A 20,618-nucleotide genomic window follows, 5' to 3' on the forward strand; every position below is an offset into this window, starting at 1 on the left:
ACCATTTATGCAATGTTTGAATTAGGATAATTTCATCTGTGGGAACCGACAACATATATTCCAAATATTTGCAATTTTAACGATAGAACAATTCCGGATTCGGCGTAGAGTGCATTGTTTTACCACAACCTGAAGTAAGTTTTCTTGATAATGTCTGAAGGTTTCGATAAAATAACATGTGGGTCTGTTAAAAACAGGTGTCTTGACATCATTTCGAAGCTTCAATAGGTAGAGATGTAGCGTTTTGTTTTGACGAATGCTTCTTAAGTGGTCAATAAGAAAAAAAATGAATTTCTATTCATTTAAAGGCGGGCTTATGATATACAGAAAAAAGGATCGTTTATACATTAAGCACTTACTGATTAATCCACATGAGATCCACATCAAAGGCAAATAATGAATACTCGTCTGGTTTCTCAAAAATGTATATCATAACGTGCATCGAATAATTACTTATAGATCACTACATGGCCTTTTTGATATTATCCTTATTATCAGCCCGAAATCTTATACCAGTAATGAATTATATACAAAGTTTTCTTTGTAAGAAAGACAAATTATAAAGGACTAGAGAAAAAGTTCCTGATGCATTTCAATTGACAATTCCATCAAATCGACTGTGACATCGTCGATGAACAGGATAACGTTTTGAACAGTTGTGCGGGAGAGTAATCAAGGGAACCAAGGTTATAGCGGTAATCAAAAGAATGTAATTCAGGGACAAAGAACCCGACATGGAAAACAGACATACACAACAAAGAACATACAGCAACCAAAATCATACACATAAAGTAACAAAAGCAAATGAGCAACTCGGACTCCACTAAAAACTGGGAGCATGGACCAGGTGTACCGGCGGGGTAAGCGTCCTCTGCTTTTCTAGAAACACCCGCCAAGTGATGTATCTAAAGCTCATGAAAGGTTACACACATATAATACATTTATACAAAATATGTAATAAAACAGGTTTCAGTAAGCATACCAGGGTATGAAAAATTCCCCATCAATGCAACAACAGGTGTACAAGTTTGACCCACTCTGAGGGAACGGCCTTTAATTGGCTATGCAGATCTAAAAATAAGTTTAGGCACGGTCGGGAAATTTTAAAACACTATTATTTATGTACAGTCGTGCTACCATATACCAAGAACAATCTACAGTCCACCTTAAAAAAGATTTATATCAATATTATTTATTACACGACCGAATGTCAAACCTAGACTTAAAATGCAACAGAACATACAAAACAAAAAAGAAAAAAAGATAACAATGAAAAGGCTTCGTTAAGGCCAAATAAAACAAATATTTAACAATCGTAGTTTAACTGCTAAGCTATATTTGGATGATTGTTAGCGTCAAATTACTACATAATTATACTTTGTTCAAATCAATGACTATAAAGTAAAACGAGATTGGATATGGTGAATATGTCAACGAGACCACAACCCCAATGGGATGAATAAGCTCAGCTCACCCATTGGTCTTCAATAAACGACGAGGAAACCTTCACAACTTAGAACAGAATGCAGTCGACCTCAAAACAGTATAATACACAGGTACACCGAAAGAGTTGCCTTTATAATCCATACATAAAAGCGTTGGTTCGAGCCTGAGTGGAACACAATAACGTTATTAACAAACCCCGAAATATATAACAGCTTAAGTTCACGACTGTAATTTGAGCCTTCAGACATGTCTCTAAACACCACACTTGAATAATAAGTGTAACATTGCAAAGTATGACTACTTAATACTGGATAGGTCGGATTTTATTACTGATAAGTCTATAGTTTATAGTATTATATGTAACCTAAAAATTCCCTTTGAGAATATCTTTAGTTCAGGCTCACTATAGACCTAAACATAAGTGAAGATAACTGGCAATAAACGTTATACACGACTGTTAATACCAAAATTAATGCGGTGGTCTGAATACAGTTGGAATATAACTTGGCTATTTTCTCCCGAATCGTTTACATGTATTTTGTTATTGATTATCCTGGCAAAATCGATTGGAACGAACACAACTATAGGCTTTAGAAGACAACTAATGATTAGATTTACAGACAAATGCGTTTTACCATTAATTCCACTTAGTAAACTTTCCATTCTGTTTAGTTCTACTTGTTTAGATATCGCGTTAATACAGATGTTTTCTTCATGGGTCAAAATTACTAAGTAAAAAGTGGTGTATATTTGTTACATCGTGTGTCACTTTCTAAGATGTAACAATTACTTCATCCGTTTATTCCAATATTTGAGAAAGATGCACATTTTATAAACTTCATGATGATTTTTTTAAACACCAGCGATTAATATTATTCAATTACTTAAAATAGAACAAAATATCAAGAGTTCGTTCGAATGATTTAAAGAAAATGTGCAAGATGAGAGTAGTTAAATCGTATGGAAAACAAAATTACAAAAGTGTTTGTAGTCAAAATTCAACCGGTATACAAAGGTAAATAATGAAGACATCATTCGTTTATAACAAAATAGCATCATTTTCTATAATTCAGTAAACGATTTTCCGGGCATTGTCACTCTCACCAGCAACGATCCTCCTGAACTATATAAGTCAATCAGGGTCCATAGGTTGTGACATAATTTACACCTGAAATGTAATTATATACGAAGTGAAGTAACTCCAATTGACTTTCGTCAATGGAGACAATTTATAAACATGATCGCGTTCACACTGCAACAGCTGATGCTGTACACAAACTTTCTTCTTACTTAACATCATTTAAGTAACGGTCGATACGTGAATACTGTATCAACTGAAGAAGAAATACTGTATTATAATAGTTGATCAATACAGTAGGATACAACACACTCATTTCACTTGCTAATGGATACAGCTGTAATTATTGTACTATTGTTTTGCCGTGTTCTAATATCTTGTGAGAAACTGACAAGGTAAGTTATCTGTATATCATTTGCTGAGTTTTATGAACCTAAAAGATATATTATACACCACCGTACAATGTTTGTTAGAATAATTTAGTAACACATAAAAACAATAAAAATAATGCATTTCTTAATTGAGATGTATATTTTATGCATGCAAATTTTGCTTTTAACGTTACCGAGAATTATTCAAAGTTTACTATAAATAATATTCCTTAGCAAAGTTAGCAATCGTAAACTACCACAGTTGCCATTCAATACTTAAGAAAAAAATCACCTTTCTATAATATTCAAAACAGCAGTTCGTGCAGTATTTTGCAAATTATTAACTTTCAAAAATAAATAAATACATAAATGGCTTCGTTTTTCATTATTCCAGAATGATATACGTATGCTTAAATTAATGATATAGTGAAAAGCAGAATGTCTTTATATATCTTTGATTTGAAATGTGAACGAGACTTTTTTTACCAAGCATACCTCATATACTCTTCCTGAAGGAAAATTCTTCCCTTATCTTATATCAACAAGTAGTATATAGCAAACATGCCCATCGACTAATCCACAGTTACGCAGTTAACACGAAAGGGTCTATAGAGAAAGAAATAAATACATTTAAAAAAATTCAATGACAAATGCTTTTTTTTTTTTAAATTATATGCATCATTATTATAAAAAAGATTTGGTTTAAACATATTTTATTTGCTCAAAAACAAAATGGATTGGACAAAAGTAAATCCTACTTATTTAGTCCTTTCCTAAATACAATATATACATATAGAATACATATAGAATAAGAGAGCATGCTATAGCAATATATATATGCAATACTGTAATGAGTGTAACTAAAAGTCAACTGGAGAGAAAATTATTTTGGGGAAAGGGAAGTGATGATGACGATCTACAAAAAAAAAAAAAAAAATAAAATAAATAAATATCAACTGGATTCACAAATCATACAACCCTTTTATATACTGAAAAACCTGCTGAAAAATACAAATGTTTTCTTCATATGTTAATTCAGGGCTTCCAGATAGTAAAATGTTAGTGTTAAGTGCATAAGTATCACAGAGACAGCTTAAATTATTAACCGAAGTTTGTCTTTGGGCTATATATACAGGATAATGAAAGAAGTAGTGGTCATCATCTTCCATGTTAGTACCACATCTGCATAGCGGATCTGTAATGATATTTACTCGGTGCACGTCATAATTCAGAAACGATGCAGAATATCTTAGTTGGGTTATCAGTATGTTTAGCTTTCTAGGCCCGTATGAGAAACATTTTGGTACAATGGATCGGTCCTTATTCCTAGTTAAAACCGACTTAAATTTGGATATTGAATCAATCTTTCTTAATGTCGAGATTGTTCCATTCCTTAATAGTAGCTGGAAGGAAGGATTCCCTCGTAACAGACAATCTACAATACGGCAATGGATAGTTAGAAATAGATTGTACCTTAGGTGGAACAAGATTACACAAATATTCGGGGGGTGGGGCATGCTTTTGTTCGATATCATAGAGCATTTGTAATTGTCTACGTTTTCGACGTTCTTGTAGTGTCTCCCATTTCACTTTTTTATATATGTTTTCAATTTTTGTAAACACTGGTAATCCAGTTACAATTTTTGCTGCCTCCGTTTGAATTTGCTCTTATTTTCCAATGAGTGAAGCATTACAATTGTCCCATACTTCATGGTCATATTCTAATAATGGTCGAATATAAGATAAATATAGTTTTTTCTAAAATGTTACGATTCACCTGAAATTTTAATTTTCGTTATACGTTAAGATGCTTTTTTGCACTAGCTATTATCTTTTCATTATGCAATAACCATTTTGCATCACTAGTAAATGTTATGCCTACGTTTTTATGATGATTTTTTTATTAGAATTTCAACTCCATTTAAAGAAAAATTAAACATCGGTATTTCGATATTTCAGAATAACATAATCTCAATTTTTTACCATTAAAAGTCATGAACCAAGTTTTTGCCCATTTTTTCCAACTCGTTTAAATCACGACTAATGACCTTCTTGTTTGCTCACTATCGCGATCTGAGTAATTAAATGATGTGTCATCTGCAAAAAAGTCTGCATAAAGAGGTAAGATTTTCAGCAATATCATAAGAGAGGTCCAAGTACTGAATCTTGAGGCACACCTGATGTGAGATTGTTTTCTGACAAGACTGATGTATTTAGAACAACTTTTTTGTTTCCTATCACTCAGGTAGCTTTGTAACCATTTCAGAATATCTTCTCGAATTCCATAAGATTTTAGTTTATATATTAATCCTTTGTGCCATACTTTGTCGAAAGCTTTTGAAAAATCACAGAAAACAAAGCAGTTAATATCTTTTTTCCCTAAAGAATTTAGAATGCAGTTATACATTTCTAACAACTGGTGGACGGTGGAATGTTTTGGCATAAATCCAGATTGATAACTGTATAAATCCAGATTGATAACTGTAAATTAACTTGTTCTTATGAAGATGCTTATAGAAATTTTTGAACACAACCCTCTCCATTACTTCACCAACACAGCTAATTAATGAAATAGGCCTGTAGTTAGACGGTAACGAGGATTTATCCTTTTTAAATATTGCTATCACATTAGTCATTTTCCAACAAGATGGAAATTTGAAGAGCGCCAATGATTTGTTAAAAATAATTTTCAGTGGGATTGCATTTTTTTCAGGACATAGTTTAAGCATTTTGTGGCTAATGGTATCGGGACCCGATGCTTTATTCGGTTTTAGAATTTGAATAATATCAATAATTTCTTGCTCTTCAACCCTGATACCAAAAATATGATTATTTGTTCTACTGACAAAGTCTGGCAACTAAAGATTTTCGTCATTCAATTTTGAAATAGAACAAAAATATTTATTCAGAAGCGTACATTTCTCTTCATCTGAATATGCCATTTCACTTAGATTGCTATCATTTATTATATTTTGTAATTGGGGTATGTTATTAGTAGCTTTACCTGATGTCAGTAGCATTTTCATTATTTTCCAATAGGGTTTGGGGTTTCCTGCATTTTCCAAAATAAAATTGTCAAGATTACTTTCAAATTCTCTTTTGCTATTTCTTTTTATTATTAACTTTATTTCTCTGTCGCTTGTAACTTAGAACATCTTTCTCTAACTTCGATTTAATTGCCTTCCTTCGTAAATGGTCGCGTACTCGTATTTCTCTTCTTAAGTCATTGTTAACCAGGGTTTGTCGTTTTTCCGAACTGTTACAACTTTTGTTGGAATACACTCTCTTGCAACGGAGAGAAAATATAATTAAATACACGACACATGTCATCAACATCTACTTCGTCTATGAGGAGTGCATTCCAATCTAAATCATCCCTTTTTGATGAAAATGTACCTTTTATCTTTGTCCGTTTTGTCATATAACCAAACAGTTCTCTGAACAGGACCTGAGCCCTTTAACGGGCATTCTATAAAAACAGCAGACGCTTTGTGGTCACTAATATCGCGAGGTATATCTAATACATCAGAAAAAACTACAGTTCATTGTATCGCTCAGTATAATCGGGTCAAGTAAAGTGCTACTCGCTGCCGTTACACGCGTTGGTTTACTTATAATATTGTTCAAGTTGAACATATTAATTACATCAACAAGCTATACTCGGCGTCACATAAATAACATACTGTTAAAATTTGAATAAAAATATTTTCTACGACTTTATTGACACCTACCGCTGTTTTAATTGTCTTAAATGACTTGCTCATTCGTTTAGCCAAACGACTTCTCCCTAAACATTGAATCGTTAAATTCCGCTCAGATTTGAATTCTCGGTGCCAATATTTACATTGTAAAAAGTCGGCCATGTTTACAGTGATCGGGTTGCTAGATGTTGTTTACGTTTAAATGGTTTGTCCAAAAACCGAAGAACCCAGAATGCATTTCGGCGTTATTTCGGATATCTCGGATTTATATTACGCGAACAACGTACAATACCGAGAAGTTGACCAAGCAGACGATTGTCACCGGAGTTCGACGGGAACTTACGAACTTCGTTTGTAAACAAATCGTCCCGTAGAAACCAACATGGCGGATATTAGTATGGGATTTTCCTGTAAGGATTTGTTACGCATGATTTAAGCTAATAAGCGACTTGTTTAGGGAGAAGCCGTTTGGCTAAACGAATGAGCAAGTCATTTAAGACAATTTAAACGACGGTAGGTGTCAATAAAGTCGTAGAAAATATTTTTATTTAAATTTTAACAGTATATTATTTATGTGACGCCGAGTATAGTTATTATTGGACACCAATAAGTCAGAATTTAGATCGCCCGTAATTACGATGTTTTCATTCAAACAGATAGCTCGTCCTTAATGCATAATTTAATCGTGTACAGAAATCAGACTCCGTTCCGGGTGGACGGTATATATTACAAATTAGAAATGTTTTTCCCTTGGCACTGATTTTAACCCAAAGCGTTTCGTCAGTTTGGTTTTCTAAAATATTTACTCTTTGTACACGGATATGCTCTTTTACATAGATAACTAACCCACCACCAAAGCTATTGCGATCACGGCGAATTATAGTGTTTGAAAAAGATTCAAGATTAATGTCTTCATCTTTTACACTGGGATCTAAGTGAGTTTCGGTGACTGTTCATATATCAAATTTTTCACAAAATGTGTTCAGGAATTCAAGTTTGGTGTGGACATGTGAGCCATAAGCGCCAGGTCTGCAGATCTTATAAAAAGATCTTACATGTGTTAAATAATCGCTCCCACAACAAAATAAAAAAAAAAAATAACTGAGAATAAAAAGGAAAATAACAAAAGAAAACATACTGTTACATCTATTAAAAAAACATCGAGGATATGATTTTGGAAATTGCTAACTGCATTGTGTACTTGGGATTTACAATTTTTATAGTAATATGAAATGTGCTTTGTATTAATTTCAATATTCTAAAATAAAATAGAAGAGCAAAATAGAAAACTATGATAATAATAACAACAACAAAGCTGAAGTTATTGCATTGTGCTTTGCGTGTACATACTCAATGAAGTTCCCTTTCAGAATTTAAACTCGTAAATTAAGGCTTAATCAGGGTTCAAATAGTAAACAACAGCAAAGTAATGGTACTGTTGAAATAAACAGAATTAAAATAATAGGATCAATTAAATACATTTATATAAATAGATAGATAACTTTATATAAATTATTGCTTGTATGCTAGAAATGTCAATTACATGTGTTTAATAGCGTGGCTTGCATATCTAATTATTCGATACTCATATGGGTAACCATTTGATTTAAAAGGAATTATAAGACACTTTTAAATTATGTGTATGTGGAAATGAGAAAAAAAGGGAATAGCAAATTTGCAAGTATTAAGATAGGACATGAATTCTACTTACTCGATCATGCATGTCTAATACAAATTTTAATTCAACATTGATCTGTAATTAACATCATTAAGGGAAAAAATCATTTTTTGTAATTGATGCCTACTAATTAACTGAAGCGGATTTCCCAACTTAGTGAAATTTGTACACGGGTGGTTTGGATAACATAATCACCATTGGCTTACATGAAGGTATATAAGTGGACAATCTGAAGAAGAAAATATAATAAGCATGCAATACGAACAAATAAAACTTTTCAGTTAAAAAAAACTGAATTTTCTGTAAAAGTAATTTGTCTTAAACACCAGACAATTCCACCTCGACTCGGCTTTCGATTGTTTGGGAACTACTGACACTATTTATAAGGTCGTTGAGGTCATCAAAAATGTTTATTAAAATCTTCCGCCCCTCAGTAGTGACTTTGGTAAAAATGCGACCATCAGAAGTCCAGTATGGCTCAATCAGCTTGTCTTTTTTTAAATTCGCTAGGCTCTTGACTAAGTCTGTTCTAAATTTTCTAAGGTTTTCTGTAATAAATGTCCCATCCACGCCATTTTAGTGCCTTCTTGCTGGTGAAAATTGCTTGAGGAGTTCTGTACGAAAGGAAGGAGTAATCAAAGGAACCACGGAACCTGACTATGATCCACGATTTACCATTTCTGACCTTTCCAATGACGTGCGACCTGCCGTTGTCATTTAAACCCATGTTTTGTTGGAGTTTATTGATACAATTTGTTCAAGCAAAGGTTTGGTTGCAGCCTCTACATGTTCTAGTACTTGCGACTCCACTATTGAGGTCACAGGTTTTGAATACTGGTAATAGCTTTTTTAATTAAAAATTAATGTTAAGATGCTTCAAATATCTAATAATCAACAATTGGTTAAACATTATAACTGTTGCTACACATGACATGGAACTGCTCTTTCCAATTCTCATGTTTAATTACATTTTCATAATCGACTCGCACTCGTAATAGCCATTTATACTCATTTATTACTTCCAATTTTATTAATTGGTTTTCTAGATTCATTAACAATCGTGGCATTGTTTTACTGATGACACGTGAATATTTGTTTTAGCAGTTTGAAAAAAATAACCAACCAGGGTTTAATACGAAGACTTATCCATGAGTCTTTTTATATCAAGTGTTATTTCCTCATTACAATGGTGATATAAATTAAAATTTAAAAATATGTCGTTATACACCAAGATATTACTGACACATTTTATTCCACCAAAGGCCAGATTCAAAACCTAAACCGTAATTCATGAATAACAGAAGTTTTCTGTTGGTAATGTCATCGTATGGGAATTATTTAACGAGTTTTGCAAGCAGAAAATATAGCCAGGCTGACTGAGTATTTGTTTCAAATGGTGTAAAATATATTAAAAACAAATCGCGACCTAACAATAAACGTTGCACGATGCATTCATAAAAGTATGAAATCTGAAGGGTTCCGTTTTATAATCATGGTATACACATGTAATAACTTAAATGCATTATAAGAGTAACTTTCATAAAGTTTGAATCGCTAATAACTAATATTTCTTGTACCATTTACGTGTTATATGTTTTTTTTTAAATCAAGAAAAATTGATTTAATTTTAACGTCTTCCGCACGGCACGAGATAATATTACACGAAACCTCTACATTTATTCCATGTTTATTAGGCCTTGATTACCTTCTTTTATCAATGTTTAATTAAATGCAACATTAACACGTTCTTTTATTCTAGGGAGAAATCTATTTCTGCAACTGTAACAAAATAAAATAGAAATCAACAGTGCAGATAAACTAAATTAATGCTGAAATGAATTAATAATTAACAAAAATAACAAACAACATAAAGACTATTATAGAAACTGTTTGCACTACAAATATCGTGATAACAAATCCATTGTTAGACATAATTATGTCAGGACAGAATAGCTTTGGTGCACCTGGTCCATGTTCCAAGTTTTTAGTGGAGTCCGAATTGCTCATTTGCTTTTGTTACTTTGTATGCATGATTTTATTTACTTGATGTTTTTTGTTGTGTATGTCTGTTTTCCATGTCTAGTCTTTGTCCCTGGATTACTTTCTTTTGATTACCGCTATAACTTCGGTTCCCTTGACCACTCTTTCTATTCTGTCTATGTGTACGCTGTGCTTGTGGTTGATTAAGTGATTCTAACTTTCCAACAGATTAAGGTTTCTTTGTTTCTTTTATATTTTGACAAAATGATTTGCTAATATATCTATATTTGTTTTTCATTTTCCCTAATCAAAAAAGGGAATACATTCAACGTAATAGTCTTTGGAAGTGTTTTCATTTAGAACATTTGTGTCTTCACCTTACTGCTTTACCTACAAATGTGCCATTACTTCTCAAGTTGCAAATAAGGAAAACATTTGATTTATCAATACCTTTCATTTTGATAAAAAGTTACACGTGGAATATTCTCGTTAGAATCAATAAAGATTGTTTTGAATATTAACAGTAAAACTGATCGATGCAGTAAAATTTAATAAACTTAGACTTAGAAATTGAGATTTTTTTTCACTGACATTAAACAGAATATTAACACAGCCAATAATAATTTGTCCGCAAAATTAATACAAGATTGTATAAATTATAAAAAATCAATATCGGGAACGCATTCAGTTTAAGTTTTCAAACAAAACAATATTTGTTGTATAACATTTCGTTCATAGGAGTTGTACTATTGAATCCTCACCAAGATTTAACTTTTAATTACGTCACATTAACTGTGATTTGTTACCTAGAAGACGCCCCGTGCTGGTCCGGGTGTCAAAAGAATAGGCCTGCAGCAGCGCTAAGCTTGTCGTAAAAGGCGACAAAATAGTGCTCAGAACCCTAGCCGGGGGCTAGGGCGCTCAGCCCACAGAGCAACTGGGATGTGTTCCCCAGGAGGTGGAATGGGGTATCCCTGGCGTGTTACATGCTGGGGTTGTCAGGCTATAATACGGAAAACCTGACCGCAAACCATACTGGTGCACCGTGTTGGGAAAGATGCCATGTTCCTCGCACGTTAAAGAACCCTACTGTGGTATTCTCCCGGAATAGGAACCATAGAGCTCCGCCACAAGAGGCTAAATTGTCCGACCCTACCCACCTCTCCAAATTTCATGTTCATCGTCTGAATATATCTGAAATATTTCTGCTCGGACCTTAAACCCCAACAAACAAACAAATAAACAGTTACCTAGAAGACAAGTCAAGATTCAAGAAAAAAAAAAAACAACAAAAATCAAAAAGCGTTCATTTGTTTTTATACTCTGATTATTTCCTTGATTCAACTGTTATTTTTTATATATTTTTGCTATTATTTGTATAATTTAATCAGTTTTATTTTCTTTTTATTTCCTATTTTCTTTCTTCATTATTTGTTAAAATTATTATTTTTAAACGCACGATATGAGCGTTTGTCTATCGTGCGTTTAAGCGCACGTTAGGAGCGTTCGTTTATCGTGCGTTTAAACGCACGATAGGAGCATTTGTGTAAATGCATGATAGAAGCGTGCGTTTATCGTGCATTTGTGTACGGTGAGTGCGAGAAACATACACGTCTCAAGAAGTGTACCATACCGGTGCATCTGGTCAATGCTTCATGGTTTTGGTTGAGCCCGCGTTGTACTTTTGTTTCTATATGCGTATTGTTTTTAGTTATTTCATGTTTTTGTTGTTCTCCCTGTTTGGTCATTGTGTATGAATTGTGTTTATTTCCTGCTTGGTCATTATACATGGATTGTGTGTCTTTTTCCTGCTTGGTCATTGTTCCTTAATTGTGTCTATTTTCCATACTTGGTAGTTGTTCCTAGATTGTCGTCGTTTTCATAAACGTTCTGATACTGCTTCCTTTGATTTTACTTTGACTTGTAGACGGTAATGAATCAAATCAATACATATTGAATTAGAGTGAAAATAGATGTACTTTTATTGAGTATAATATAGTAAGATGAAATATTTTTTTTTATTGAAAACGTCAGTTATCGTCATCAATTGAAATTCATGATCAAAGAGACACAAGACGTCCCGCATCTTATAAATTCCTATCTGTATATGATTATTGCTTCAAATTAAGCAACTACATCGTAATTAGAAATAATTAATACTAATAACTTAAGTTGTACAATTCATTTAACTTCTTACATTAAACAAACATTATAGCAAGCTTGATACTGATGTGAAATGAAAAGCCACGACGATGGTAATTTGCTACGGAGACATTAATTTAAAAAAAACGAAACAAACAAAGAAAAATACGCCCTGTATTTTATTTATGCGGTAAGTGTTTGTGTGATTGCTGACACCACAGTCTGTATATATATATTTGCGAACAGTTGATCACAATTTTTCTACAATTGATTGAATGATTGTGTTTGAACTTTGATTCATTTCGAGACATGAACGTTTGGATAAATCCATTAATCCCTGGTTTGTTCTAGTCCGACTTGCTGAATACTTTTGGATAAATTCATTAATCCCTGGTTTGTTCTTGTCCGACTTGCTGAGTCAAGTATTTATCATAGTATCTCACATAAGCAATATAGCTCGAAGGTATATGTCACACCGCTTGGACAGATTTTAATGGCTCTGAGCCGACTCGTCGTCACTCTTTATGTGAAATTGTTAAACTTTTGAAAAAGGCAGACAGAACGATTCATTTATTCACAAACTTACTTTGTGGAGATCGTTATAATTCAAAATAATGAAAATAATTGTCACAATCAGTTATTTTTTAAATGAAAAAACAAATGTACACCCTGCTTCAAAAGACCAGTTTTCTCTTCGCATTTCCTTTTACCAATTGATAAGCTGTTATCGCCACGAAACACTTTAAAGCTTTCCTTGGATGGAGTATTACCTGTTTATGCTTTTTAATGTCATAGGACATTGGCTTGAATAAATCCCATTCTTTACTACGATGTAATCGCAAATTATTCTATAAAACGTCCATACAAATAGCAAGAAAGAAACTAATTACCCTTCGATTAAGATTTGATATTTAGTTATTACGTTAAGAATTCATATTGACTGCTAAGACATAACTGTACTCTTCTTATTGGAAATAATAGCCGATGCACCACCACGCCGTATTCTTTACTGCAATCACATATCGTTAATACACTGCTGTCGAAACTTTTTCATGCTATGACTATTGTTAATTTGATGCATTGTGAAGATACGAGAAAATGCATAGCAAAAATCAGAAGCATTCGCTAACGAGTCTGTAAATTATGTAATCTCTGTTGAGCAAAAACTTAATTACATCATTATTGTTATATTAATTGATATAACACTTATATTCTCAAGAAATGAAGTGCATATTTTTGAAAAAAAATTTTGCTTGATATTTTGTCTGTACCGACAGAATTCAGAAACATTTAGCCATAAAATCTCAGAAATACCGTATCAAAGGTACATAAGGTTATTCTGTATATTGTAAAGTCTTAGGTGTTAACTTTTAATAATGATATGTGCCAATACATTGCTTCACCGGTGATATTCTAAATCATAATCATATGTGATATATATATGTTAGTAATTATCATATTCTGAAAATTTGTTTATTTTTAGACAAGAAGTTGTAAAGTATCTGTTGTATAACGAAACCTACGATTCAACTATATCTCCAGATTTTGAACATGGTAAGTTTTTCCATTCATTGAAAACACAAGTAGTAAAATGAAAAATGAGGCTAAGAAAAAATTCTTATGATTCCAATTCTTGATCAGTTATGGTTTGCCCATATTTGTTATATTTTGTTTTACTTTTAAAACATTAAAACTAAAATTTAACAGAGTCCGGTTTGCACTGAAACACGGGCCTTTGGTAAATTGAGATGTAAATAAAAATGACCCTATTTTCACTTAAGTAAAAGATATAAAGCCGATCTTTAGATAAATCTGAGACATGGAGATAATAAGGGACTTCCATTTATATCAATGTTATTGTCAGGACAAGTTACTCTTATTACTTTTATACTAAACGCAGGCGTTCTAAACCAAAGTTTAAATGAAAATTTGCCCAATCGGTTCAACTTCGATAAACGAGCGTTTGTCTTGGCACATTTTCTACAGTTTATGTCTTTTAATCATACACTGAATGTAATATGGCTATGAAGTAAATGCATAATGAATTGTTCTATAATATTTAAATATCGATATTCGTATAAATTGGACAAGACAATTCAATATACCTCCCGCTAATCTGTCAAGTTTAAATAGATTGATTGCTTGATTGATTGCTGGGGTTTAACGCCTGAGCAGCAAAAGGTGAAAAGGACCAGAAATAAACTTGGTCGAAAAATGATGTCATGGTTAAATTGATCATCCCTGTTTTGGAAAATGCTTTAATGCATATAAAGATTTGTTATTTATATATCAACATTCGAAATCCATTTACATTTCAGACTACCCCACAACAGTCACAATCCAGATCATGCTATCAAATCTGCATTCAGTTAGTGAGATGGGAATGGTAAAGAAAACACTAATGTTTTACAAACTTAAATGATATGTCACGATTTTATTTTTTTATTTCTGTTTAATATGACGTTAACAGTGCTAACTATGGTGTAAGATTTGCCATCGAATTTCAATGCAATAAAGCTTGTTTCAATGTCACTAACTGAATAATAACAGCAAACAAAAACACCTTTTAAGAAAAAGTTGAATCATTGTTTAAGCACTTACTAGCACTTTGACAATATTTTAGAAGTACCCTTTTATTGTTTTGACAGTACAGATTGAATTGTTGTTTTATATCGTCATTCGTATTTTTTCTTATTATGAACTTCTGTTATAGGATTTTTCAATTGACCTTTTCTTGAGGCAAAAATGGATAGATAGGAGGCTATCATTTGCCCATCTAACTAATGATTCGTCATTAGAGTTGGACCCGAAAATCATGAATAAGATATGGGTACCAGATACTTTTTTCTCTAATGAGAAGCGAGGATTATTCCACGATATTACAGTTCCAAATAAAATGATGCACTTATTTAGAAATGGAACTGTTTTCTACAGTTTAAGGTAAAGTATAATTAACTCTTAGCAGATTATATTCATTTCCGTAGTATATAAAGTACACTTGGATTTTTTAAATATTACCAAAGGCCAGTCGACTTTTTTCTTCTGTTGTTGTTCTCCTCTCCTCTACATCTCTTTGATTGATATTCGCTAATGAAGGCCGTTAAAGGCCGTTAGGCCGAAAGTTAAGACCTACCCTTTTTACCCATTTGATGTAAAGTGATTAACATTATTTTTTATTTAGAATACATCCTTTTTGAACCAACACTACTGATTTGTTTTAGTAGCAATATAATCCTTTTTTCGTTTCTACTCTTCTTTTCCCTAACTCACTTTTTACTTTAGACAAAAAAAAAACCAACTTAGATTCCTTATAAATAAACTGCTGTAATAAGATCAAAATACTAATTGATAGTTTTTTCTTTCCTTTTTAGATTAGGACTTACACTAAGTTGTAAGATGGATTTGACAAAGTACCCATTGGACTCCCAAACATGTCCTATTATCATTGAAAGTTGTATGTATGAAAATAGTAAGACCGAAACAAAACGATTCATTAATCAAGTGTTGTGCTAAATGTATTAATTTTCAGTAGCATATATTATTGCAGACTTCTAACAGCTCAAATAACAATGCAATTTGTAATTTTAGACTTGTATTTTATCTTGCGTATCTATGGAACTTGCGTGAATTCATTACATGGGATTGAATGGAGTCCATATTATAAAACTGCAATAACATCATCTCCTTTCTTAAATTTCGGAAAATAGTTACGAAATTTTTAGACAAAATTTAAATCGGAAACGAATTGAATAATAATTACAATGAAGGATGCGAATTCTCAAAGAAATAAACCACAACAAAACTCATTCTAGTAATTACTATCAGGATACAATCAGGTATAAATCTTGGCAAGTCAATCTTTGAAAAACAAGTAATTACATAAATTAGGTGTAAATTAACAACAACCAGTGGGTAATTATACAGAAAAGGGTTTACATGTGTCATAGTATTAATCCTTGATATCCATTCAGTTAGTATTATGTAATTATAACCAAATCATTACAATATGGAAATTAGAATAGTTAAGTTAGTGTTACCCTGAATACATTATGATTTATCTTGTAATAAAACTAATATTTCCATGGCCTCTACTGTACAAAATGTTACCATGGTAACAGAATCCAAGTTAATACCTATATAAAATGATGATGACGTATTGTAACATTCTAGAATTTAAAGCAATATAATGAAATGTAAGAAATAAAGAGATACTCATTTTCTGAAGTTTACTCTTTATATTTAAACCATATCTTAGCTTTGCTGTTTGAATAATCTTTTTTTCAATTGTAAAATGATTATGTTGCAGATGGTTACACAACAGATAACGTCATTTTCAAATGGGATCAGAACAGACCTACTGAATTCAACGAAATGGAGCTAGCTCAATTTACATTGTCAAAAAAACCTGTTGTATCAAGTTGTGTCCGAAAAAGTAATTCAAGTGAGTAAATGACTTCTTTTAATTACAATAAAATATGTGTGTGTGTGTCAATTACGGTACATGTTTCTGTGTGTGCCAGTTAAGGTACATGTTTTTGTGTGTTGCGGTACATGGTTTGCATACTAACTAAACGTGAATGTATATTTATGTTGTTTTTGTACATACTGAACCTATCATACAAGGTGAAAAAAGGACAATACATATTCTTTACGCTTATTTCCTATACATTCGTTTTGTTCATCCCGTTGAAAATTAATTCCAATCAATTCAGTTTTAATAAAGGAATATTAAAGATCTGGAAATGAAGATGAAATTGGAAATTACATTTCAGGCAGAAACAAAGAGACAAGATGTAATAGTCGGGCTTCACTCGACCGTAATATGAAATAAAAAAAAAGAATTAAATGAACCAAAACCTTTCATCTCATTTCCATGCTTAAAAAAGGTTTTAATTAGGAAATGTAAACATAACGAAGCATGCATTGCATTTGTAAGTATGATAAACAATCTTCAACTTCTGATTTTAGCGGGTCAGTTCAGTTGCCTGAAAGCTGAGTTATTTCTTGAGAGAAATAGAGGGTATTACGTTATTCAAGTCTTTATACCAAGTATAATGATAGTCGTGTTATCGTGGGTATCATTTTGGCTAGATCTACATGCCATCCCGGCAAGAATATCATTGGGCGTTTTAACAGTCCTCACCATGACAACGCAAAGCGCAGGGGCACGTTCATCCCTGCCAAAAGTGTCATATGTTAAGGCCATTGACGTTTGGATGTCTGTGTGTTTGGTGTTTGTGTTCGCTTCACTACTTGAATTCGCCTACGTAAATGTTCAGGCCAGGAAAAAGGGTAAAGAGGAAGATAAAGGAAAGTTATCAAAAACTGTAAGTTAGGTTTTTTAAACACTTCGATTGTAATATATTTTAATCGACTTCTTTAAATATATTTTTCAACTTAAATTTCATTTCTGTGACACTAATCTCAGATTACAGACTTAATTTAAACTTCTGGTTTCCAAATTAGTTTTCAACATATGCGTGTATCTTTTAACAAAATATTGTGCACAAACGTAAAGGTAAAATCAAGGGTAACCAGGGTTAACGCAATATAAACTAATAATGAAATTGCGATTGACGAAATCGAAAGAAGTAGAACAAACACCAATGGCATAAATCTATTCAAAACAGTTTGTATTGTAGAGAATGAAATATAGCATGATATTGACATTTTTATCAATAAAACCCATTTGATAGTGAGGTAATGAACAGTTGAAATTGTGGATGAAAAGATACATGTATGTTTTAGTAGTTCATAATCATTCATGCATGATCCAGTCTTATCAAACTTAAACTTAGCCTATTCAATGTGTCAACAATATGATTTGTATAATATGAAATACAATCATTTATATACATTTATGAAGTAATGACTACATTATTATTTTGCAGCTTTGCCCCAGAGTTGGCCAATTGATTGACAGTAAAACAAGAGCAAGAAGAATCGACAAGCTATCAAGGATTATTTTCCCTGCATGTTTTATCTTATTTAATTTAGTATTTTGGCTTTTCTACCTGTTATCATGAATTTGAAGTATTTGTTTCTATGACATTTAATTAACATTACACCATTCCATTTATCAGATTACTTTGTAGTGCCATATACTACGATACATGTGATATTTCAGTTTTTAATAGTTTTATTTCTTATTAAGTGTCTTAAATATTATGTTTGCTGTCTGGCTATGCTTATAATAACTAGTGGACAAAATCCTTTGATATTCCCTAGATATTCATTTTACACCAGCCAATCGTTTTATACATGCGAGTGATGATACCTTTTATATCTTCACAATATGTAATACTTGTAATCTTCCTTTGCTGATTTTATCACTTCAGAAGTTTTATGGTTGTCATCACAATTTGATTAATCGAAATGAAGACGTTTCTGCCTCTTCGATGGCAAAAATATCCATCATTCAGATTTCACGTCTGACCAGAATATTGATGCTTACCGGTTTTTACTCACTTGCAATGTGACTATGCAGCTGGCGTAGCAGGATATGCTTACCGGAGCATCTGATGACCTCCACTATTTCTTGTGGGATGCTTTAGTTTTGTGTATGCTGTCGTTTCCTTTATTTGTCAATAATAATTATATAATATTATGTTGCCTACATAGTGTTTGAATTTTTTCAATTTTCTAACTATTGATTGTATTTTGACATCATTTACATTTTCTTTTTTATTATAGTATTTTTAGATTACCGCAACGAACGAAATAGTGTATTTATCAAAGAAGAGCAAGAATAACCCCAAGCCGCCTTTCAAGGCATAATTAAGGAATGACATAATTTTGCACGGAAAATGTGTTTGTCATCTAGCAAAATCATGCAGAAGTGCGTTTATTTGTATCCTTAGTGAGCAAATGGTGATTAAAATGATCGTGTAGATATTTGCGGTGGTGTCCAACTGCCCGTTGTTTTGTTATGAAATTACCATTTGTTGTACGGAATTTCCTTTAAACTTTTTCTTTTGACTGCTGTCTAGATTTTTTATCAGTTCGGTAAATACTTTCATGTAAAACGATATGATATTAAAAATAATTTGAAAATTTACAAATATTGTCCCTTTAGTACGAACATTCGTTGCCAAGAAAAGCACATTCTATGAAGCTGACCTACATGTATAACGTTTTTATATAGGACTGATTGCTGTCTTTGATGTTTGTCATAAATTTATTATTCAAAAAAAAAAAAAAAAAAAAAAAAAAAAAAAAAAATTGCAGTGGCTCCATGTTTAACCATGCCTTGAAGTTTTCTTTAATAAGTTCATTTTGAAGTTTCGTCATGTTTATGAAAAGATGCAATTTATTTGTTGCATGAAATGTTGACCACTGCAGATCAAAAGCAAAATTCTTCTGCGTTGTCATTCAAATTGGGTAAACTAATCTATATGAGCGGCAATAAAATTGCAATATATATCGTTGACGTTAGTCATATGTTTGCTGGGCTGTTTGTGCTAGAGACTACAATGCACGTCATATTAAATAATAATTTTATAAATACAAAAACATCTTTTGAACATTAGGTATCCTTGTTGATGTGACGATATCAGACGCTTCTTTCGAGATAATTGTAAAACTCCTTTTATTTTCTCAGAATCTTTATTGTCTATTTGTTAAGAACGTACATTGAAAGGAGAATAAATTACTCAAGCCTGACAGGTTTCTTAAGAAAAACCCATTATGAATGAAATATTAACAACCTTGATATGAGTTTTGTAATTGATTTACAACTTAAATTAAAAATGAAAAGCATTTTCTGTGAGACTATAATAATTCTCACGAAAAAAAGTATCAAAAAATAAAGAGAAATCCTAATTCACGTTTGCAGAATTTGAGCTTTATCCGATATTTCTTATGTCCTTTATCGTCATTTTGTGCAATTGGTAGAAATATAAGCATACATTTTAAAATACGAAAATACGCTTTTTTGGTGCATTATGCTGTTTTCAAATCTTTGAATTAACATTATCCATATTAACAAAAATTTAAAACAAGTCGGTACACGGATATAAAAGAAAAAAGTGAAATGAAATAATAATAAAGTAAGCACATACAGAGTCACAGACGATATGAGGTCTTCACATTAATATACTAATAAGGATTTTAGAGATGGAAGGAGTCAATACAAAATACACGTATGAATGCCATTTTTATCATGAGTATATCAGTCATTTATTCAAAGAGTTCAAAATCATCTGATAGTAATTACAGTATCA

The 20,618-nt window shown here is 32.0% G+C and overlaps 1 protein-coding gene across 2 annotated transcripts; it reads left to right on the plus strand.

The window, feature by feature from the left end:
• The first annotated feature begins 2,726 nt into the window (after positions 1-2,726).
• On the plus strand, positions 2,727-20,058 carry LOC148604226 (glycine receptor subunit alpha-2-like). Of its 2 annotated transcripts, XM_088550032.1 has the most exons (8): positions 2,727-2,919; positions 13,880-13,950; positions 14,715-14,782; positions 15,110-15,336; positions 15,768-15,850; positions 16,703-16,837; positions 17,365-17,723; positions 18,288-20,058. In XM_088550032.1, exons 1-8 carry the CDS (start codon positions 2,852-2,854, stop codon positions 18,420-18,422), a joined length of 1,146 nt encoding a protein of 381 aa, XP_088406158.1. In that variant the 5' UTR covers positions 2,727-2,851; the 3' UTR covers positions 18,423-20,058. The 2 variants fall into 2 exon arrangements, with proteins under 2 accessions (XP_088406158.1, XP_088406159.1); XM_088550033.1 differs by lacking the exon at positions 14,715-14,782 and having other exon boundaries at positions 2,899-2,919.
• The last annotated feature ends 560 nt before the right edge of the window (positions 20,059-20,618 follow it).

This window comes from Perna viridis, chromosome 10 (genome assembly GCF_037379345.1).
Source record: "Perna viridis isolate PV_CMFRI_1.1 ecotype Kerala chromosome 10, ASM3737934v1, whole genome shotgun sequence".
NCBI classification, from domain to species: domain Eukaryota; kingdom Metazoa; phylum Mollusca; class Bivalvia; order Mytilida; family Mytilidae; genus Perna; species Perna viridis.